The sequence below is a fragment of the Neopsephotus bourkii genome, unplaced genomic scaffold (genome assembly GCF_033783945.1).
Source record: "Neopsephotus bourkii isolate Nb327-2 ecotype Australia unplaced genomic scaffold, CSIRO-AGI_Nbou_v1 NB_1632, whole genome shotgun sequence".
In the NCBI taxonomy this organism is placed as follows: Eukaryota; Metazoa; Chordata; class Aves; order Psittaciformes; family Psittacidae; genus Neopsephotus; species Neopsephotus bourkii.
The window spans coordinates 567,707-591,096 of NW_026902107.1; the positions used below are offsets into that span (position 1 = coordinate 567,707).

The 23,390-nt window shown below is 52.8% G+C and overlaps 2 protein-coding genes across 3 annotated transcripts in view; one reads left to right on the plus strand and one right to left on the minus strand.

The window, feature by feature from the left end:
- The window catches only part of SYF2 (SYF2 pre-mRNA splicing factor), a 77,577-nt gene extending 59,743 nt beyond the window's left edge, over positions 1 to 17,834 (plus strand). Inside the window, exons 2-8 of one of the 2 annotated variants that reach the window (XM_061373605.1) lie at positions 15,937 to 15,996; positions 16,082 to 16,201; positions 16,406 to 16,531; positions 16,780 to 16,897; positions 17,010 to 17,100; positions 17,425 to 17,523; positions 17,605 to 17,834. In XM_061373605.1, coding sequence (XP_061229589.1) covers positions 15,937 to 15,996; positions 16,082 to 16,201; positions 16,406 to 16,531; positions 16,780 to 16,897; positions 17,010 to 17,100; positions 17,425 to 17,523; positions 17,605 to 17,770 — 780 coding nt within the window. In that variant the 3' untranslated portion in view covers positions 17,771 to 17,834. Of the gene's footprint in view, positions 1 to 15,860; positions 15,997 to 16,081; positions 16,202 to 16,405; positions 16,532 to 16,779; positions 16,898 to 17,009; positions 17,101 to 17,424; positions 17,524 to 17,604 lie in introns of those variants that run through there. The other variant, XM_061373604.1, reaches the window with a different exon arrangement.
- A 577-nt stretch (positions 17,835 to 18,411) lies between these two features.
- On the minus strand, positions 18,412 to 23,362 carry RSRP1 (arginine and serine rich protein 1). The gene is made up of 6 exons (XM_061373596.1): positions 23,259 to 23,362; positions 23,076 to 23,131; positions 21,382 to 22,005; positions 20,655 to 20,809; positions 19,391 to 19,474; positions 18,412 to 18,924 (listed from the first exon to the last, which is right to left on the minus strand). The coding sequence occupies exons 1-6, from the start codon at positions 23,345 to 23,347 to the stop codon at positions 18,739 to 18,741; spliced, it is 1,194 nt and encodes a 397-aa protein (XP_061229580.1). The 5' UTR covers positions 23,348 to 23,362; the 3' UTR covers positions 18,412 to 18,738.
- Between the last annotated feature and the right edge of the window lie 28 nt (positions 23,363 to 23,390).

A 23,390-nucleotide genomic window follows, 5' to 3' on the forward strand; every position in this document is an offset into this window, starting at 1 on the left:
AGGTAAGCAGCATGGTGCTGCTGGCACAACTAAAGACTCAGTAGATCATCCTTGATACTGGCATCCTTAAACCTAAGTATAAAAGGCAAAACTCCTGATCCTCAGCTGGGATTAACCTCACCAAGTCCCACAGACAGCCTGGTCCTGGCTGTGGCTGCTCTGGGCAATAATCCCTCAATATCCACCATGGCAAAGGTGAATCTCTGCATCTCCTCCTCCCTGCGCTCCCCGCTGCCTCTCAAATTGATCGGGACAGTCCTGATTGCAGATTAAGTGACCGGCTATCAGTGACTTGAATCCTGTCCATCAATCACTCAGGCTGGTCCCTTGCAAAACATTAGTGAAGTAATTTCTCAGAGCGACTCTTTCAGACAATAAAGCAGGCACCTTGCGAGATGGAGCGTGCGACTGTTAAAGGTCTTAAAAGCATTTGCCAGTTATGAATGGCCTGAAGGGAGCCATTCTTGCTGCATCTGGGGATGAATAAAGATGGAAAATAATAGTGTATCAATGGTATTGCAACTTCACTGTATTAATCTTTTAAAGATTAAAGTTGTTTGGCCCTTCCAAACAGGAACAGCACAGGATACCTCTGGATTTTGGTGTATTAGAAGTGGAAAAATGTGTAGTCTGAAACAACTTCTGACCCATTCCCACTGAATTTATTGTGGTTGTGTCCCTGAAAAGCTGCTGCAGAACATACAGGGGACAGGGACACACAGAGAAGGGCCCAGACTCCGCTAAACCCCTTCCTGAATGCAACATTTCAAAGCATCAGAAAAGCCCAGTGTTTCCTCTGCCAAGCAAGCAAGCCCCCAGACCGCATTATCCTGTCCATAAAATCAAAATATGCTATTAAGAGCAATTAAGAGTCAGGATTGCCCTTTGAAAACAGGTGGTTTCACTTTCAGGGGCACCACAAGCTGCAAGAATAGAGGATTTATGTAGATTTTCCATAGCTGACTTGGAAAAAACCATAACTGGAAGGAGCCCACTAAAGCACAGCCCCAAGAAGGGCGGTAGCACCGCATCCTCTTGCCATTCATTAGACCCTTCCTCCTCCAGAGGCAGGTGCTGATCTTACCGCAGGGTCAGGCCAGGGATGGAGGCATCAAACCCCATTGTATCGTTGATCAAAACCATTTAGCCCCGACAGAAACCAAGTAGCTCTTTTCCCAAGTAGATTCCAAAGCCTCATAAAAAGGCACTGAAAGCGTAATGATCTTATAAACCTCAGCCCCGAGCACCTTGGGGTCCAGCTCTGACCACATCATCCAGTGAAGCACCCAGAATAGCTCTGCTCCCACATGACAGCGACTGCCACCCTCCAGGTGATGCAAAAAGCCAAATCAGGCTGAACCCAGCAGGGATCCAGAGGCAGGATCCAGCCAGAGGGTTCCCCAAGTGCCTCTATCACGGCTGAGGTTCTTGTGGCTGGTAGGGGTCTGGCTTAGGAAAAAGCCAAATGGAGACGTTTTGGCCACATCTGCAGCTTGCTGAATTCCACAGGGCATTTTCTGCCCACTTCTGAGTGGCTGTAACGTGGGTTTGTAGCTCCTGGAGGGTGTGGAAAGTCAGCTATCGTGGGCTTTTATTTAACCTGGCCATGGAGGCTGAAGGAACCAAATTAGATGTTCAACTAACACAAGGCTCAGTGAGGATTGTTCCACCTCGGCCGCAAGCAGCAAACCCTCCTGGATGGGCTCTGCCACCCCCGTGTTCGTGCCAGGTGAGACCCCAAAAGCAACCACTATCTGGGCTGCTTACCCCCGACTTCCTTGTCTCACCCACTCCAGGGAGAAGGAGAAGAAGAATGAAGAATGGCTTTGCCCAGATGTGTTGCACAACCTTTAAAAAGCAGAAGCCTCACTTGCGAAGAAACCTGCTTTGGGCAGCCCAGGCGAGCCCCAGACCTCTTTGCCCACAGTCTTGAGCAATAATTTACCCCAGCCACAAAGGGGATCTTCTCTCCCCGTGCAGCAGCAACCCCAGCACAGTGAGCACAAGGCGGGTTCAAGCTTTGCTTGTGCATCCAGCTGCTATGGCTTAGCAAGGCGGTCTTCATCCTGCAAACAGGGCATGATGCTGCTGGCGTGCTCCTAACCCAGGGGAATGAAGAAAGAGACGCAAAGCAGGGGCTGGAAAGCTGAAAGAGCTCACATCTGCCTAGGAGATGTTTGATTTTTCCTAGTTTTAATTAACTAAAGATGTAAAGCAAATGGCAAAGAGAGCTTGGGGCTGCTGAGACCCAGTACAGGGGCAAACCCCTGTGTATGCGTGTGGAAATCAGAGAAGGTGTTTGACAACCGGGGAGGGAGATAAAGAAATGGAAATATTTCAGACATTCCAGAAATAACAGAGGCAGTTCCTGAATTACCACTGTGTTAATGGATGGAGGCTCCAGTGCTGGCAAGGCACCGAAACCTGCTGGATCTCCAGGACAATCAATGCAGCGGCAGCGCTGCCGGTGCAGCATCCCTGCAAGGCTGCAGCAGCGATGGGGCTGCACCAACACACACTCCCCTCACAGCCCAGCCCTGTGGCCACCGCCACCAGCAGATGCTTAACATCAAGATAGGAGTGTTACTGCATCAAGAGCCACCAGATCCAGGGAAGCAGCAGGAAAAACTCCTGCAATGTGCAAATCTGACCGTGAGCTCTCCCTTCCTACCCCAAACAAGGCTCTTATTTCCCTCCCTGGAGGAATTTTTGAGGCTCCCTTTCAGCAGGGTTAGAGCCTGTCAGAAGGACAGCAGGACACATCTGACGGACAAACCCATCTCCCCCTACTTCTTGCCTTTACTTCAGACATGACCTTTTGATTTCTCGGGTAGAGTGTAAATTACATGTCGCCAGCATAAAATATTAAATCCAATTTATATTTAATTATTGATGTTATTATGTATTCCATAGTAATGGCAGCAGGAAAAAAACCCAACCATCCACCCCACCATTAAATAGCTCGGTTGCATTAGCAGCTTCTTGAGGTTAGATATCTTCCTCCTCTCCTTCTTAACGGCAAGATTGATGGGTATGGGGAACTTTGTAAATAGTCTTCCAGAAATATTTTATCTGATTATTGTACCTATAAAAGGGAGCGGGGAGGGGGAGAAAGGGCCTTTGCAAACCACTACTAATTATTTGCTCAGCTAAAGGGCAAACAGCTCCGTGAGCTGCGTGTGCCTAATGCTCTCCAGCAACCCCACTGGAGGCCGGCCGCTCCGGTACCCCCGTAATCAGATGGGGCCATGGAAACCAGCCTGTGTTTAAGAGAAAAAAAGGCAGTGGAGAACCACAGTGGTTTTTATCCAGCTGAGATTTAACCAGTCTGTTAAACTTGAGTTAGATGGTTTTATTAAAATATTAATCAATTCTGTTTTGACTTGATTAAGTTAATTTTCTGCCCATATATACATACATATATATATATTTAATGCCAAAGCCACCCAAGGTGAGCAGGCCTTAGTTGTATTGGTTTTGCTCCTGTGGTTCCCACATGGGATGAAAGGGATTTATGGACATCCAGCACCAACTGGGCTCCCTGTGGGGCGAAGCTCATCCCACTACCCCAGCGTGCTGCAGGGATGAACCACCAGAATCACCTTCACCTCCCACCACAGCAGCTTCGCATTCACCATAACAGCAACAACACAGGTCATTTCTGCAGTGGCCCCCGCCAGCGCCCACAGCTCAGCACCATAAACCCAACATCATCCCCCTCACTTGAACATTCAAATCAATAACCAAATAGAGAGAATCCAGCTCCAGAAAAGTAAAGACCAAGAAGCCCTCCGGGGACTGACACAAGCCACTAAGTGCTCCAGTGTCACTGCTCTGGGTGACAACCTCTGGGACCGGACAAGCTTCGGAGGCGAGGGGGAAAGTTTATCCATGGAGCTGCTCCTGTGAGACAAACACATGGGATCTTTGACATTCCCTCTCCATATCCACAGGGCCAGCAGAGCACAGGCGATGCTCCAGTGGGAGCTGCTGCGCTGACCCCATGCACTGAGTGACCCCCGGATGCTCTGCTGGTTGCTCTCCATTTCCTGAGCACCGTGAGCACGTTGTGTGAGTGCTGCCAAGCAAAGTGCTCCCACTTTTTGATGGGAAAAGCCTTGGTTTTGCTCAGAACACTCCTCCGCAGCCTCATAAAGCAGCTCAGACACCTCCCATCAGTCAATGGGAAACACTGAACTGGGTTCTTCTGGCTACCTGAAAACCTTTGCAGGTATCTCAGGGAGCCAAAAGCCAGGTGAGCTCCTGCCCCATCACCAGCACTGTGCGAGGACCACCTAAAGCCACTGGGCCAGAGACCACCAGGCACGACCTGACTCTTCCTCCACTCCCCAGCACCAGCCCAGGGCCAGGGCAGCCCCGACTTCACCCTCCTCCTCCTGCCAGCCCTTGTTTCCCCAGGCTCTGGCACACAGGGACCATGAGTGCATTGTCAGATATTTCAGCATCACAACAGCTCCGAGGAGCAGCAACAGCTTTCCAAGACTCACGTTTCCCAAAGCAGCTCCCAGAGGCTGCAGCACAGGAACAGCCCCAAACCCCCCTGCACAGGCTGATGTGCAGCACAGCCAGGATCCTGAGTAGCCACAAGCTCCCTCCTTCCCACCCACTGCAGGTGATTAATCCCTAATTGCCTCCACCCCATCCTTATGGAGCTGCCCTGCAGCCCAGGTGCCACTGCCTCTTGTCACCCCTCCATTGGGCCAGCTCCAAACTGTGGGTCTGGGCTTCGTTTCTGAGTCCACAGGACCTCAGAGGGCTTTAAGAAGGGCCGAGACCGCACCACAGCGCTGGCTTTGCACCCTTCCTGCCCTCCATGGTGTGTGAGAGAGGAAAACTAGCCCCAAAGCAACCAAGGGTCGTGCAAGCCCAGGGGATGCACTGGCTCCTGGAGCACAGGAGCATCCCTCGGAGCTGGGTGCTTCGCCAGGTCTGCAGGGTGCTGTTCAATTATCCTCTGTGGTGGCTCAATTCCTTCCAGCAGAGTTCTCTGCCTGGACCTCTGATCCGGCAGCATCGATTCCCTAATCACGTTTGTCCACATCCTAATCTCTACATTTACTTTAATGCACATTTATATCTGTGAGGAACAGCAGAGCCCAGGGTGTTCCTCAGAAATACTTGGGGAGCCCCAAGCAAGCACCACACATGGGCACGAGGGACCCCCACAGCCTCACGCTGGGGAGCTAGAGTGATTCCTGCTCCAACAAACACACAGCCTGGGGTGTATTAGAAGGGGGGTGGTTAGTAGGTGGAGAGAGGTCCTCCTTCCCCTCTACTCAGCCATGGTGAGACCTCATCTGGAATATTGTGTCCAGTTCTGGGCCCCTCAGTTCAAGAAGGACAGGGACCTGCTGGAGAGAGTCCAGCGCAGGGCAACTGAGATGATGAAGGGAGTGGAGCATCTCCCTTATGAGGAAAGACTGAGGGAGCTGGGTCTCTATAGTTTGGAGAAGAGGAGATTGAGGGGTGACCTTATTAGTGTATATAAATATATAAAGGGGGAGTGTCACGAGGATGGAGCCAGGCTCTTCTCAGTGGCAAACAATGATAGGACAAGGGGCAATGGGTACAAACTGGAACACAAGAGGTTCCACTTAAACCTGAGAAGAAACTTCTTCTCAGTGAGGGTGACAGAACACTGGACCAGGCTGCCCAGGGAGGTTGTGGAGTCTCCTTCTCTGGAGACATTCAAAACCCGCCTGGACACGTTCCTGTGTAACCTTATCTAGGTGTTCCTGCTCCGGCAGGGGGATTGGACTGGATGAGCTTTTGAGGTCCCTTCCAATCTCTAGCATACTGTGATACTGTGATCTGTTAAATTCCGTTCTTCTCCTGAAGACCCACACCCAACCTCTGCCCTCTCATTCCACAGCCACGGGCAGACAAAGCCCTGCTCCCCCATGTCCCGAGCTCAGCGAGGCACCTGCAGGGACACAGAGGGATGGCACCGGAGCAGCGCTTGGCCGAGCTGATGCCTCCTGCCCAGACAAGTGGAATGACTGCCGCAGACAGGCAGGGAACGCTCGGGGTCGCTGCACCCCACAGGGTGCGGGAGAGGCGGCCTCAGGTGCTTTGTGCAACCGGCGTGGCAGGGACGGAGCTGCCTGGTTTGGGGGAGCAGCCAGGGAAGGGTGTGAAGGGAGGAGGCGGATGGGGAGGCAGAACGCACGGAGGGGATGCGTAGCTCACTGCTGCATCCGCACAAACCCATCTGGGCTCCGGAGGCTTCCCGGGATGAAGACGTTTCCCCCTCTCCCGCCTCCCGGGCTAATTTTACTCGGCCTGGCCGGGGCCGCAGCGCTGGTTCTCGTTACGCCCCCCGCCGCGCACCCGCGCCGGCACGCAGCGCTTCTGCAGCGACAGCAGAAACAGCCTCGCTCGGTTCGGTTTGTGCTGCGGCCGCTTCCGAAGCTGGGAACAAACGACGGAGCAGCAAGAAAGGGGGGAAAAAAACAACAACAACAACAAAAAAACACCGAAAACCCCAACGAAACCAAACCCAACCGACACTGAGCAGACAAATCCGAAATAACCGCTGCGTGCCAGGGCCCGATCGTGCGCCAGAGCGGAAGCGGGGAGAGGATGGGAGGAGGGAAGAGATTCAAAATCTCAAAACCTGGCATTTTGTTTATCACCAAAACAAGCCCCCAACCACCCCCAGCCTCTTGCTCCATCCCCGCAGGGATGGCCCCTTGGGTCCCTGCCCCAGGGTTGACAACCCACATTTCCTTCTGCTGCCATTCCCACTGGCACAGCCGCCCCAGCACTGGCTTGAACGGGACACGGGAACACGTCCCCACCTTGTGCCAATGCATTGAGCCCTGGACCAGGCAGCACGAGGGAGAGGGATGAGGATGACCTGAGGGAGATGCAAAACATCAGCAAGAGGGAGAGCAGTGAGGGCAGGGAAAAGGGAAGGCACCAGCATGGGAAGAGGGGGTCTGACCCCCAAAAGGGTGGACAGAATGGCCACACAGTGCCACATCCGAAAGGCCACGGCCCCAGGGGAACCTGAAACTGAGCTGCAGGGGAGGGGAGCGGGGGCAACGCTCAAGGTTTTCATCGCAGCCCTTCCTCGATGGGAAAACCACAGGGAACAGAGGGTCCAGAGCACAAAACCCCGCGTTGTGCCCCAAAACCTGAGTCAAAGCCATCGCCCCCGTGGCTGCAGGGTGCAAGGTGGGCGCGGGCAGGAAACGGTCCCAGCAGCGGGTGAGGAAGCTGCGGGGCTGGGGCTGCATCCAGCACAGTCCTGGTTAACACATGTCACAAAACTGAAAGCCAAATGGAGAAGGAAACAGAAGGTGACAGTGAAGATACCGTGACTAACGGGACCTTCCAGGGCTGCTGAGAGGAACTGCCTTCGCCTTGAGGTGGCTGGGATGTGCTCGAGAGCTGCAGATAGCATGGAAATGCCACCCAGGTGGTTACGAGAATGACGGGTACAGGCAGCCGAGCAGGAACACGTTTGCAGAAGTGACACCCGATGGGGCTCGCACCAGGCCCCCCCTGGCGAGGCTGGGTGGTTCCTCTGCTTGCTCCCCCATCAAACAGCCACAGAACCCTCCCCAAATCCTGCCTTGGACCAGCACCCCCCTGACCGAGCTTTTAAGGCAGGCACAGAGGTGCACGGCATCAGCATGCCTCTCCCATTAACAACAATCACCTTTCTGTCCTGCTTTAAGATGCCTTTTTAGCACATTCAAACCCCCAAACACTTTTGCACGGGCACATGTTTTGCTCTGGTGCATTTTTTGCCTTGCACAAAGGAGGAGGTTGACCGCCCAAGGTGCTTTCAAAACAAGGGGAGGCATTTGTGCTACCCAGCAAAGAGCAGCATCACCCAGTGAGCCCTCCCAGCACCCATGGGTGTCCCCAGGGAAAGGATGCTCAGGGCAGCTCTTGCAGGATCATCTCCCATAGGATGACTACAGAGGACAGAGATGGGGCATGGCTCAAGGGGCACTTACAATGAACCCCAGCTTGCATTTCCTCATGGGTCTGAACATCCCCATGCACGAGCATCAGCTCCTGGGTTTGATCCTCCACGAGAGCTGAGCAAACCCAGCTTGCTCGCAGCCCCACTCAGCTCCTTTCACCAATGTTTCACCATATTAAGCAGCTGAACTGCATCATCCAAGGAGTGTCAAATTGGTTTTAAATGGTTCTAATTATAACCAGGAAGTTTTAAAGTGTGTGGGTGGAAAGGAATGCAGCAGATTAATTTAATAGCAGTTACCAGGGCACAATAGTCCTTCAATTAAGAGTTCTTTCTGGCTGGGTTTTTTTCTCTTTTTTTTCTTTTCCCTGTTAATAATAAATGTCACAAGTGAGAATAGACATATTACTTCATCAGATGCTTTGGCGTATCTTGTCGCCGAACGCCTTTTGTGCAGAAATAGTAGCTGAAAGGGTAATTTTATAGGGCTTAGCACTCACTTAACACTTTAGAGGCCAAAATCAGGCCTCAGAAGCAACCCAAGGAGCGGCACCTGCTTGCATCCAGCAGGATCCCACTCAGCAACCACAGAAAAACCCCAGGCCTCGTGCAGCAGCAGCAGAGCTTCACTGTGCTGCGTCAGACACGAGCCCGCTGGGAGCATCCCACTGCCAGCACATGGGGCTGGGGAGTGCGGGGGGCTCCGCTTTGCACCCCCAAAACACCCCCGCTCGGCTCTGTTTGTGTTCCCATCGCTGCGGGGGGAGCGGGACCCCCGCGGTCAGGGAAGGGGCCGGCTTCCTCCCGGCTCCGGCTTTGAACAGCGTGGGGGTTCCTGGGATCCAGGTGTGGAAAGGGAAGCGGCGCGATTCCAAGGGGAGAGGCCGTGAGCCGCATGCGGTGTCCCTCAGGAGCAGCAGCACTCGGCTCCTTCCCAGTGTTCTGACCCCATTGCTGACCGTGCAGAGCAGCACCATGCACCTCGTGTATCCCTGGGAAGGGGACACTGGCGCTCAGCTCCCTTCTTGGGGCTCCTCTCATTAAAGCCATCAAACCAGGCTGTGTTTCCAGTTCCCCGTGCGGCGCACCAAGGCAAGCTCCCGCATCCTCCATCCTCCCTTGTCTTTGCAATCCCTTCTCCCACCCTGGTCTCAGCTGCAGCCAGGCAGCTTCCTCTTTGCAGCTGGAGATTTCCCCTGGCTCTGGCTCCCAGTGCTGTGCCCTGGCCCTGCCTGAAGTAGCCTTTCCCATTCTCCTTTTCTTCTTTGGAAGGTTTATTCTGGTGGGTAATGAGGGGGGAGACTGCTGGGTTAGGGGGAAACCACGGAGCAACCCAACCCAGCAGTTAATGATGAGGGAGGATGCAGCGACCGTGGCCAGGAGGCAAAAGTACTGGGGAGAACAACCATTGAGAAGAAAACCTATGGCTGGTAGAGGAGCAGGAGGCTGGGGAGGGTCAGGAGATATCCCAACACCACCGGGCTCCCTGGGGCAGAGGATGGAGGGAGGGAGGCGCTGTGATGGGGTCCATGAGGACCGGGACACAGCATCCCCTCATCAGTGCTCACTCAGCCTCACTCATTGCAGCACTTGCTCGCGGTGCCCGGTAAGACCACAGGAGCTTCCCTGCACAGCACCAAGTGCTGGAAAGCATCAAAGACTGAGTAATATTCCCCAAAATCCGGCTTTGTCTTTGTGATTTGTGTGCACGTTTGGCCGATGCGATATCGAACAGATGCCTGGAGGGACTTTGGTGCTTAAGAACAACGCACAGGACGGTAAACAGGGAGATTTATTATCTTACTTTTGTGGTTTTGAGATAGTTTATGGCACTGGGCTAATAACTCACAAACCAAAATCTCCATTGATCAGGGGAAAGGTTACGTTATCCTCCCTCCACACCCAGAGAGGCAGCTCCCATGCAGGCATCCCTGCACAAGTCACCAGTGGGACAGCCATGCCCAAGCCCTGTGTCCCACAGCAGGAGGGAAGCGAATCCCTGGTGTCCAGGGCAGCCTCAGGACCCCCATGGTGCTGTGGACTCAATACTGCTCATGCTAGGACCAACAAGCAGGTTTGTCCCCCACTGCCAGCTCGCAGCATCCCTCCCTCCAGCCTCCTTCTCCCTCCTAATTGCAACAGCGGGACCACAGGTCCCATCCTTCCCCATTATTGACAGTTAATGAATTGCCACTTGTCACATTCCCCCAGGGAAGCATCCACCCCCAGCAATCGATCCCTGCTGCTGCTGGGTTTTGGGAGCCTCGAAGGCGTCCCCATCCCATTGGGCTGATGGAGAACTAGTGTGGCACCTCCCCAAATGCCTGTGCATGGGATGCGGCACCAGGTCCTTGGGGTGGCACATGGGCCTGGTGAGGGGGAAGCACAGCGACGAGCACCCCGTGCCGCTCTCCCACCTCACACTGGTATTTCTGTGATATACACTGTAAATCTGCTTCATTTGCAATTCACAGCTAATGACTGAGGTGCTCTCATCCAGGAAACTCTGCGAGGTTCCGGCTTTTAAGGGCAAGGCTGTAACCGGGCAGGAGCTGGTGAGCTGTGGAGAGATGCCCCAAAAGCTGCTCCGAAAGCAACATCAACCCCTCAAGAAGTCCATCATCTATCAGCCGTTGGGGCTGTGAATCCCAAACCATCCACCCCACATCCCCTGGCCCTTCATCCCAGTTCAAGCCATGATCCCAGACCAATGGGCTGAAACATGGACAGGGAAGGCTTGGGCAAAGCTTCCCACAGGCCCTCCTTTGGCCGCTCCAGGTGGACTCTCTGCATGGTCCCAAGGGAAGGTGGGGTGGGTTTTCCATCGTGCCCACCACTCGTTGCTGGCATTAAAGGCGAACCATTGCCATCATTTGAACTATATGATCAGGAGCCTAATTCAATACAATCAGGCTCATTGTTTGAGGGTTGAGCATTTAGCTGAAACCCTAAGCCAGCCCTGCAGTAATTTGGCTGGGAAGGAATTGATTTTGACCATCAGCACTTTCTCATTTTCAATAGAGTAGGGACGTAACCAGGTTAATTTCTGTTAAGCACATTACCCAGGTACTTTTTGCTCTCCAGCCCAATGATTATGTGTCTGATCTGAAAGATTATAATTGCAACCCAACAGGACACAAGCACCAGTCTGTGATTGAAAGGAACCGGGCGCTAAGAAACCCAGTTTCTCTTCTGCCTAAACCCCAAACAATCTTCACTTTTCCCCTCTTTCCAAATTCCTCCATGGTAAATGACTACATGCAGTAAAGCAGTGTATTAGATCTGCTCCAATGAGGAAATATACTCTGATTAATCTTATCTTCCAACACACCAGTGTCACCCTTCTGGATTAATGTGGCTATTGCAGGTTTGATTTGGTCCTACCCAAGTTTTAGGTCTGTTTTCTTCTTCTTTACCCAAACCAGTGCTTCTGCTTGTGAAGGGCTTCCCAGCGTTGCCGATGCCAGCATCCCACCTGTCCCAGCCTGGACATGCCGGCATCCCAGGCGCTGCCTCTTTTCCTGCCCCCAGTTTTCACCCTGGTGACAAAGGACATTTGACATCGGGTCTGCGATTCCCGTGCAGCGGGAGTGCACTGAACCCCCCCTGTGCGAGCCACCCCGGCCCTCCCCTCTGCGCCCCCCAGATCCAGAGGTGGGGCAGGGTCCCCCCGCTGAGGATGGATGTCCATCCCACCACCGCCACCCGCCGCGGGGGTCGGGGCCGGGGCCGGGCTGAGCGCCTTGCCTGCAGCCCTGCCTGTGCGTTATTACCCCCGATCCTCAGAACCTGCTTCCGCTCCTAAAGCACCTTTCATCACGAACAGGATGGAGCGCGGCAGCTGCTCAACAGCACCGAGCTGCGCCGCGCAGGCAGCGCCCGGCAGGAAGTGAGGCAGCTCCCGCAGCTGCTGGGGCCGCGCAGGAGAGCAGAGCTCACGCCACCGAGTGCCGGGGCCTTATCACATCCCCAGCACGCTCCCCGCTGCCGCTGACACGCAAGGAGCCCATGTGGCAGAGCGCATGGGATGGCTGCCATGGGGAGGCTCCCGGGGCAGAGATGTCCCCGGCTGCAGCAGCGCATCACAGCCTCGCCTGCAGCACCCAGCGCATGGAGCCGCCGAGTGCAGCCCTGACCCGCACCAGTGGGGCTGTGGCAATGCACACCCAACCCATGGCACTGCACAGCCAAAGCATAGCACTGCACACCCAAACCATGGCACTGCACACCCAACCCATGGCACTGCACACCCAACCCATGGCACTGCACAGCACTGCACATCCAACCCATGGCACTTCACAGCCAACCCATGGCACTGCACAGCCAACCCACAGCACTGCACAGCCAACCCAGGGCACTGCACAGCCAACCCACGGCACTGCACACCCAACCCATGGCACTGCACAGCCAACCCATGGCACTGCACAGCCAACCCATGGCACTGCACACCCAAAGCATGGCACTGCACACCCAACCCATGGCACTGCACAGCCAACCCATGGCACTGCACAGCCAAACCATGGCACTGCACAGCCAACCCATGGCACTGCACACCCAAACCATGGCACTGCACACCCAACCCATGGCACTGCACACCCAACCCATGGCACTGCACACCCAAACCATGGCACTGCACACCCAACCCATGGCACTGCACACCCAAACCATGGCACTGCACAGTCAACCCATGGCACTGCACATCTAAACCATGGCACTGCACACCCAAACCATGGCACTGCACACCCAAACCATGGCACTGCACAGCCAAACCATGGCACTGCACATCCAACCCATGGCACTGCACACCCAAACCATGGCACTGCACACCCAAACCATGGCACTGCACACCCAAACCATGGCACTGCACACCCAAACCATGGCACTGCACACCCAACCCATGGCACTGCACAGCCAAACCATGGCACTGCACAGCCAAACCATGGCACTGCACAGCCAACACATGGCACTGCACACCCAACCCATGGCACTGCACACCCAAAGCATGGCACTGCACACCCAAAGCATGGCACTGCACATCTAAACCATGGCACTGCACACCCAACCCATGGCACTGCACACCCAACCCATGGCACTGCACACCCAAACCATGGCACTGCACACCCAAACCATGGCACTGCACATCTAAACCATGGCACTGCACACCCAACCCATGGCACTGCACACCCAACCCAAATCACGTCATTGCACATCCAAACTATGACACTGCACACATAAGCCATGGTATTGCACAATCAAACCATGGCACTGCACATCCAACCCATGGCACTGCACACCCAAATCATGGCATCGCACACACAAACTATGACATTGCACACATAAGCCATGGCACTGCACACCCAAAGCATGGCACTGCACACGCAAACCATGGCATTGCACACCCAAACCATGGCATTGCACACCCAAAGCATGGCATTGCACACTCAAACCATGGCATTGCACACCCAAAGCATGGCACTGCACTCCCAAACCATGACATTGCACACCCAAATCACGCCATTGCACATCCAAACTATGACATTGCACACATAAGCCATGGCATTGCACACTCAAACCACAGCATTGCACGCCTAAGCCGTGGCATTGCACATCCAATCCATGGCACTGCGCACCCAAATCATGTCACTGCATATCCAAACCATAGCACTGCACACTCAAACCATGGCACTGCACATCCAAACCATAGCACTGCGCACCCAACCCATGGCACTGCACATGCAACCCATGACACACTGTTCAAGCCAGGTGCTGCAGTGGATCAGGCCCGGCCAGTGGCAGACAGAGGCTACACCAAGGGGCAGATGCTTAGGTAAGAGCTGCTGCCGGGTGCCCCCGTGCAGGGCAAAGCACTGGCTGTCACTGTGCTCCAGCTGCTGTGCTTGGTGCTGCCAGCACAGCTTCAGCTCCACCTTGGACCTGTTCCCCCTCACGGGTGGGAGATGTCCCAGGGCTGGGGCTCGCTGCGTGCAGGGCCTGGCTCATGCCCTGGGAATGCGGTGTGGCCGCTGCCATACTGGAACCACAGCGACACAAACCCTCCCAGTGCCCCGGCTGAGCAGCCCCAGGAGCTTCCCACCGGAGGACACCGGTGGCCATCACCGCAGCCCCGCGCGCTCTGCTCACAGCAGCGCGTTTGCTGCAGTGGATGGAGATCACCAATGATGTCCCATTCAACCCCCCCCACCCCACCCCGGCCAGGATCTTCCCCTTTGAAAAGGACAAATATAACTGGGATGAGTCAGTTCCTCCGAGCTCCCATCCCCTGTACAATATGTAACTGGAATTTTTCATTTCGGCACTGCAGGGGAGGCACGGCTGGAGAAGACAATGGAGGCAGCTACAACCCAAAAGAGCGGAGCCAATTCTGTGTGCATGAGAAAGACAAACACTTTTTAATCTAAAAATAAATTAACTGTAAGTGACAGCAAGAGCAGATCTGCATGTACTCACTGTCAGCCGCGCAGGACCAGGCCCTGCTCCTTGGCACAAGGCGGACCGGGGAGAATTCCCTGCTGTTTCGAGCCAGGTTGGGATTTGCAACTCTACCAAAGAGCCGGGGAAACACTGGGCACCTGCAGCAGGAATGGGGCTTCCTGAGTTGGCATCAGACCCAGAAGCAAATTCAGATGCCAGGGAAACCTCTTGGGTTTCTTTTCCAGCTCTATTACAGCAGTGGGAAGGGAAAAGAGGCTCCAGTGAGCTGGACACAAACCCATGGGCACATCCAGGCTCCTGTGGTTCAACAGGAGGGCAGCGACTGCACAAGAGAGTGACAGCCCCAGAGTCTCTGCCCCCCAACCACTCACCCTCTGCCTGCTCCTAACCCATGCCTGAAGGGACAAGGGGTGACCGAGTGCTGGGGGCCAAGCATGTAACTCAGACACTGAACTGCCCAGTGACTGCGCAACATCAACCCCTTTGTGCTGGGTCTCACAGACAAACCTCCCCTTCCAGCACCAGCGGTCCCTGTTGCGGAGCAGGTGCAGTTTGCTCCATGTGCATGGAAGTCTGACAGCTCCCAGCCAAGCAGCAGGGATGCTGAGGAGGCAGGTGGAGTACCCAAACCCAACCCACATCAGGGCAATCCTCTCCCTTTCCTTAAGGCACTGTCAGCAGGGCTGTATGAAAGCCCCTGCCCCGGTCTGCTCTGTTGTACGGCACTGGCTTCACTGGGTTGGGTTTCTTTCCCCCCCTCTGGCTCGACTCCTTGCTGGGTACCGCCGCATTTGATATTTTTAATCACTCAGCATGCATCAGAGTTTGGCAGCAGAAGAAAGTGAAGTTAAAAGAGAACAGAGACAGTTGGGCTTTGCCAGGGGCCCGCCATTGCCGCAGCCCCTCATCACTTGGGCTGCGTTTCCCTCTGCTGGGAAGTGACGAGCTGCAGATGACAACGCCGGCTCCAGAACGTGTCGTGGGGCGGCAGTTACCGGCCCTGCACAGCCTGGATGGTTTCTACAACGGGAAAGAGGGGTTCTGAACCTCTGCAAACACACAGGAGTTACACGTACACGCACATGGATGCACCTGTATGCGCAAACCGGTGCTGCTGAGAAACCCTGAGAATGAATCTGTGTTTGGGTCCGTATTTATCTATCCATAGCACCGGGGCTCTCCGATGCTCCGAGGCTCAGGAGGCTCCTCTGGACCACTGCCGCTTCCTCGCTACTGCATCCCCCCTCGGTTCCTCGGGAGAAGAGGAGGAAAATGCTCGTTACCGTCGCTTACTGAACCTCGGCTCTCTCCAGGCCCGCTGGGGGCTGCCTGCCCCGGCACCAGCGGCTGCAGTCCCGGGTAACGGGAGCTGGCTCCCGAGCGGCTCCGGACGCAGCCAGAGGGCTCCAGGCCTGCCCCCGGGCAGGCGGTGGCTCCTCCCGACCGCTGGGGGGCGCCGAGGCGGCGGCGGCTCCCCGACAGGAAGTGCCCGAAGGCGGAAGCGGAAGTGCTCCTCGTAGGAGATGGCGGCGGCGGCGGTGTCGGAGCTGGGCAGCCTCGGCGCTCCCGATCCCGATGGCGGGGTGAGGCGGCGGCGGCGGCGGCGGCGGCGGGTGAGGGGGCTCGCGGCTCCTTCCCCTGCCACGGGCTGAGCGCGGGTTGTTTCAGGGCTCCTCGGGCTCGGAGGACGAGGCGCGGCCTAGCGCGGCGGCGGCGGCGGCAGCGGCAGCGGCGGCACAGAAGCGGGAGGAGCGGCTGCGCAAGTTCCGCGAGCTCCACTTGAAGCGGGTACGCGGTGGGCGCAGTGGGGTCGGGCCGGGCTTCGCCATAGGGGAGCAGTGCGGAAGGGGCGGCTCCGGTATCGGTGCCCGTCCAGCACACACGGCTGCGGGCCCCAAACGCGGCTGTAGGAGTGGGGTGGGCCTGGCAGTCTCCTGCAGTCGGGGGTTTCGGTCCAGTGTCAGCAGGTGTAATGAAGTGCTTTGTGCCTAGAACGAGGCTCGCAAGCTGAACCACCAAGAAGTGGTGGAAGAAGATAAAAGACTTAAATTGCCACCAAACTGGGAGGCCAAAAAAGCTCGGCTGGAGTGGGAGCTGAAGGTGGAGGAAAAGAAGAGGGTAAGCACATGAATACAGCTTCTGCAGCCCTTGCTGAACCCTGGGCCGTGCACTGGCAGTGGGGCAGAGCCCCATTCGTGGTGATGCTACAGCCTTGGGATCTAACGCAGGCAATAAAATCCACCTCCTAGTTAGATTCTTGGGTATCTAAATTACTGTCCTGCCCTGGGTGCTGGCTGGACTCATCTTGGTAGGTGTAACTAAGCTTGATGGTTGGCTGTTGTTACACCTGAAGCATTCTTTGGTAGGAATGTGCAGCAAGAGGAGAGGACTACGAGCGAGTTAAACTGCTGGAGATCAGTGCTGAGGATGCAGAGAGGTGGGAAAGGAAAAAGAAGAGAAAAAATCCAGATCTGGGATTTTCAGGTAATGGCTGAACTACATAACTGTGTTTGTACTGAGCACCTTTGTTAAGTGTTTTAGCTGCAAACACACCCATCAAATAAAAACCTTCACCTCCACCCATTTCCTTCCCCAGATTACGCGGCTGCTCAGCTGCGCCAGTACCAGAGGCTGACCCGGCAGATCAAACCTGACCTGGAGGAGTACGAGAAGCTGAAGGAGCAGTAGTGAGTTTTGATTTGTCATCTGATGGTGTCTGTGGTGTTTCAAAATTATTAGCTAACACCATGGACTTTTAAAAATAATCCTTTCAGCACCTGCTGTGCTGAACATCTCATCCACTGTGATGTTAAGTCTTTTAACGTTATCTTAAAACTCATGATCCCGTAACTGGCAGTCCCTGTGTGAGGAGTAGGAGCATTACTAAGTTTGCAGAAGTGACAAGTAGTGTCACTTGCACTGAGGAGAGGGTGGGTTTAGCACCAACACCGTAAGCTGTTAAACTCTTGGAGTGGTGCATAAAATGCTGTCCATCTCTTCCTGTTGTCCAGCGGGGAAGCGCTTTATCCCACCTCTGACAGTCTTCTCCATGGAACTCATGTGCCAACTAAGGAAGGGGTCGATAGAATGGTCGCAGATCTTGAAAAGCAGTAAGTAACTAGAGAGGTGCCACTGAGAGTCCCCGTGCAGTCACACCCCCAGGTTCACCACGGGTGCCACTTGCTTTTCAGGATTGAGAAGCGTGAGAAGTACAGCAGGCGCCGGCCCTACAATGATGATGCTGACATAGACTACATTAACGAGAGAAATGCCAAGTTCAACAAGAAGGCAGAGAGGTTCTATGGGAAGTACACAGCTGAGATCAAACAGAACCTGGAGAGAGGAACAGCTGTCTGAGGCCTCAGCAAAGCACCTGCCCCTACTCAAGTGTGGCTTAATAGAGATTTTGTGGGTGATTATAAGTTTTATCAAAAAATACATTGTAGACCTTAGTAATTTCAAAGAGCAATGATATATTTAATGTGGTAAGTCATTTGCAGACCCTCAGCTGTACATAGCTTTTACCAGCAGAAGGAACAAGCTTGTGTAATCACGTTACACACAATAAACTTGTAAGAATTAAATAAATTCTGAACATTAGCCAAAGTTCCTGATGACATGTTTAGCAGGGAGGTGAAAGCGCGTTTGGGGAACACGAACTTTGGTAAAAGAATGTTTGGGGACTCTTGTGTGATGAGTGTGGAGTTCCACTGTACCACACAGCTGACCGTCACCAAGAGGGTGAGGGACAGGGGCATCCTTTGCACACGTGCCAGCCTTGCCTGGCAATACAGTTCCTCACTGGAGGAGTCACACTCACTTTATTTTAGCAGTGATTTATTTTCACAAAAGCCAAGCCAGTGTGAAGGTCCAGAAATCACCTGCTGCTGCAGGCTGTGATAACAGCAGGGTAACAACAGCTCAGCCTGGACATCACACGCCACAGCATGCAGCCAGCTCACCACCCAACACAGGTCTAACACTCCACACACCAAGAAGCCAGTGCAAAATTGAAGTTTATTCACTTGACGAGCTACACAATATAAATCAAGACTTCAAAATAACAGCTACTGAACAGTTTAGAAAAAGTTACCCACCTGTAAGCTCTAGTCCATTAAAGCAATACAAAACATGTACAACTATACACAAGAGTCCCATCTGTGGCTGGCGGATCACTGTGCTCTAGATCTGAAAGAGAAACCTAAGATTCCACAATTAAGATCTCAAAATGAATACTCAGCATTAATAAATTCACCCTGATCAGACCGTTTCAGCCTTCGCTACTGAAGTGTGCACAATGCTGCAGTCAGACACAGACAAACAAGTCAGCGTGCCCGGAACAAGGTGCTTTTGGGTGAGAAGTTGAGAAATGTTTTCTTCTCCTCCTTCCTGACAGGAACCCATTGCCCATAGGGACTTCCTTTCCTGTCATCTTCTCTTGCCGGGGAGACTGCTGGTTCTTTAACCACTTGGCTCACTGGCTTCTGTAGGACTGGTTTTGCCATTGTGTTCTGGAAAACAAAAAAACCCCACAAGTTTCCTTTAAAAATGCTGCCTGAAGAAGGAATACACCAAGGCCTGCCAGCTTCCACTGGTGGGACAATGCTTTCAGCTCACAGGAGACCTGATGCCCTCCGAGTATTATCTATGGACACCTGACACAGGACCTGGGGAAGCTGCTTTTTCCTTTGTTTGCTTTACTAAAACATGTAGCTTGCATTAAGTTCTGGTGTAAACTACTTCTGGCATATGCTTTCAAGCCTACAGCAGATACGTTTGACATTAGGTAAACATCCATTTTGAACACATTGCTATAGTGATTACAGGGCTCTGCTGCTGAAGGACTGATCCAGCTGCAGGAAACTCATTAATCAGCAAGTTCTTTACCATTATTAAGTTTAATTTGGCAACCAATGCTGGGACAAGCCTAGCAAAGTGAGCAAGTACCAGGATTCCACCCTGGGAGGCCACACTTACATTAGGACTGAAGGAAATGCTCTTCTGTATGGCTGTTCTCTCTAGTCCACTCTTGGTCACGTTTCCTGCTGGTCTTGTGGGTTGCTAGAGAAAGCACACACAGCTTAGGTGGGAGGATACATTATTCAATGCACATTAAGGCAGTTAGAGAGCATGAACTTTCTGGTGGAGTTGCTTCAGATATTTACATCAGAAGTAGCTGATGTAAGCTACTAAATATCCAAACAGATAAATGTCAAAACTCTTTTTGAAAGCATTTGGCGTTTTTCCCCCCAAAGTCCATATCCCAATTCTCTCATGTGATATCCATGCCCCCATTACAGATTTTAAAAGGATTCCACCAACTGGAAGCATGGACTGCCCCACAGTGCAGTGGGAGAGCAAGTGGCTTTAAGTTCTGCATATCCATCCTGCAGAGCTTTGAATAACAATAAACTTATCTGCCAGTGATGCAGGCCTCTTCTTCTGTACTCTCAATATCTGGAATATATTGCATATATTATGAACGGGATGCCTGTACCATTTCTCTAAACCCCTTAGTATATTCACTGCAGCATCTGCTCAATGGGAACAGTTAGTGCAGTTCTGCATTTACAACTAACGAGGTCACACTGTAACGACAGAGCCAAACTAACATCCAGTTGAAGCTGCTCGGGTTTCTCCCTCCCTTAAATTCACAGCAGCTACAGCCCACAAGTCCCTTTATTACCAACAGATTTTCTTCATCATGTCTGGAACCATAGTCATGATTTCTATAAGACAGAAATAAAGTATGTAAAATGCATTTGTGTGCTTTGGTACGTAATTTCTGGGAAACAGTTTGTTGCACATGAAAAACTTTTAACAGTTAAAAAGGGCAGAAAGATGTAACTTGAAAAAAAAATAAAATCCCCACACTATTCACTCGGTTTTGTAAGGAGACTCTTGTTCTAGGTCAGAAACACATAAACTAATCTAATTAATATCCTATTAGAAGAACAACCCAAAGGAAAAAACTCCATTCACCTCTCTTTCCCAACCTGCCACTACTGGAAGCCTGCAGGTACTCAGTGGATCAACCACCTCGCAAGAGTCCACAGTACTTTTGGCTCACAGCTATGTGGTTTCCGGAGCAGTTTTTACCACTCTGGGAAATCTGAAGTTTTTGTTCAACAGTTTCAATTCATAATCACAAACTCCAGAGTTAAAACCGATGAGACATCCATGCAGAGCCAAGTTAAGCAGGGTTTACCTTTTCCTTGAGAATACTCCAGTTCATACTTACCTCAGCTGACTCCCCAGGATCTTCCTGCTTTTGTTTGGTGCTTTTTCTCTCTTTGGGAGGAGTAAACGTCTTCAAGCTTGCTGGCAAGATGATGTTATCTGTTCCCAGAGCTTTTGCAGCATTTGCTTTTGCAATTTCCAAGAGTTCCTTCTTGTCTACAAAAAAAAAAAAGAAGTGTCTTCTCTTATGCTTAAATTAACATGTAACTCCTCACACAAGCCCAAAACCTGCAGGTTTACTACCACTGCATCTAAGTAAGCATTAACTGTAATGAAGCTGCATCACAACTTGAGATTTAGCTTCAGCTGAAGTCCTAAGAATATGCTCTGAACTGCTTTTTCAAAAACATGTACTTATAACCACTCATTGTCACAGAACCCCAAGGGTTGGAAGGGACCTCAGAAGATCATCTGGTCCAACCCCCCTGCAACAGCAGGGTAACCTAGAGTACATCACACAGGAACTTGTCCAGGCAGGCTTTGAATATCTCCAACATAGGAGACTCCACAACCCCCCTGGGCAACCTGTTCCAGTGCTCTGCCACTCTCACAGTAAAGAAGTTTTTCCTGATGTTCACATGGAACCTCCTATGCTCCAGTTTACACCCACTGCCCCCTGTAACTTTCAATTCTGCTCCGTAAAGCAACTCAACAGATGTAATTTGCCAGGTTAAAATAAACTGTAAGCTTTGAGATTCTTACACAACAAAGGCTCAAAAAAGAAGTACCTTTTGCACTCAGGTGGAGAGGTGACCTACTGCAGGACCTTGTTCGTGACCTGCTCCTCCAGCTCCTGTAAATCTCAGGGTATATTGTTCTCCCAAATCCATAATATTTTCTGCATCTAGAACGTGATCTGCTTCTCGAGTATGACCTTCTGTAATAGGATCTTCCACGGGACCAGGACCTGCTGCGGGACCGGTACCTTGGTGGAGAGCGGCGGTATCTGCGGTAGTATCTGACGTGGTACCTGCTGCGGTACCGCGCGTAGCCACGGGATCTCGACCGGCTTCTGGAATATGAGCGGGAGGATCTTCTGTACCTTCGGGAACTGGTTCTTCCACCCCGTGACCTCGATCTGGACCGGCTCCAACTCCTGGAGGAAGCTGAAGAGGAACTACTTGAACTGGACCGTGAACTGCAAGACGATCTGCTGGACGACCTTGTGGATGACCTGTCACAACTCCTCCTGGATCTCACAGAGGACTCTCTCTTCTTTGGTGAGCTGAGGGTTAAGTCATCCATGAAGCCTGTCATATCCTCAGTCTTCCTCACCACCGTTTCCTGCACACAGGTGCTTTCAGAAGCTGGTTCTCGTTTTACTGTTGTTGTGCAATACCCAGTCTCTGTTCCTGTCAAGGGCGGGGAGGGGAAACTCATAGTTTATGCGCATTAAGGTATTCATACAACAACCACCACCATTATGGCACACAGGCAGAAAGTTCCAAGGCTAGTTAAACACCAACAGTTGTCACCCAGTCTATCAGCATGTTTTGCCTATGACAGTTTAAAGTGTCATCATTTCCTTTCCTATAGTCAGTCTTTCATGTGAAATGAAATAAAGCTTCAGTTTAACTCATGAGTAGTTCTGTGTGGAATTTTGAGGCTGGTTTGTGTGGGTTTTAACACCCTTCATTTGCTAAGTTAGCACAAGTCTTTTGTGGAAAAGGTATAAGTTCATACCTTTTATCTCCTCTCCCAACAGAATTTCCAAAGTACTGTATCTTCAATCTATCCTAAATGCAGCCTATTGCATCTACAATGAAAAACAACCACTTGCCTTCCAGGTCAGTACAAACAGAACAGCTTTATTCTGCAGCTTTATCAGCACCTGCAAGGCACAAAGCAGCCACACCAAGGCCGTGACTGCACATTACAAAACTACACAAAGCGAGCTGCTATTGCAACCATTCTACTTAACCAGTGAGCAATCCAAGCAGCGCCACAGTGGATGTGCCCCTGGTTTTGGATGTAACCCTTGGGGAGGTTACACATTAATAATTAAAATGGCTGTCCCTCTAGCGGCAGCCATTTCATAGCTACAGAGGCTGCTACACTCCACCTGAGCTGTCTTACGCCAGGACTACAGCCCTGAGTCATGTCACCATTCACAGCTTAAGGCAGCTTGCTTTACCTAAAGTTTTCTATTAAGTGCTCGCTGCAAGCCAAAGCTACCGAATAAACCCTTACTGAAACCTGCCCTGTAGGCTGTGTACGGGCCGGTAGGAAGCATTCCCCTTCGCCACTACTAAAGCTTCGCTTCTAAGCCAGGACCAAGGTCACAAGTGCTACAAAGGGCACAGCTGAAAGGAAACACCCGATGAATCCTGGCATCAGACACGGGACCGCACACCCGCGCTCCCCACAGCGCACATACCGGGCACACCACCCCAGCGCCCCCCACCCGCTCACGGGCACCTACCGCTGGGAGCCGCCGGGCTCCGCTGGTCCTGGTTCCCGGCGGGGTCCAGACTGCTTCTGTGAGGAAAAGAAAGCAAATAACGCTTGTGGACCCCGACAGCGCCGCTGAGACACCCGACGGGGGACACCCCACCCCCCCGGCCCGCTCCAAGCGAGCTCGGTACCGCCGCCGCCGCCGCCTCACCGGCTCCAACCACCCGGACTCCCAGCGCACGGGTCCTGCTCGAGCGGCGACGCCTGAGGAGACAGCCCCACTCCACGAGTCACCCCCATGGCTGCACGGCCGGGACACAACCCAAAGGCTCAGTCCGCAGCG

Bases quoted from the DNA above. Each gene is read 5' to 3' on its own strand.
- RSRP1 (XM_061373596.1), bottom strand. From the start codon at position 23,347: ATGGGGGTGACTCGTGGAGTGGGGCTGTCTCCTCAGGCGTCGCCGCTC. The intron at 22,006-23,075 runs GTAGGTGCCCGT...CGCCCTTGACAG, and splicing joins GAGCCCGGCGGCTCCCAGCG to GAACAGAGACTGGGTATTGC. The intron at 20,810-21,381 runs GTACTTCTTTTT...TTTTTTTTGTAG, and splicing joins TCTCCACCTGAGTGCAAAAG to ACAAGAAGGAACTCTTGGAA.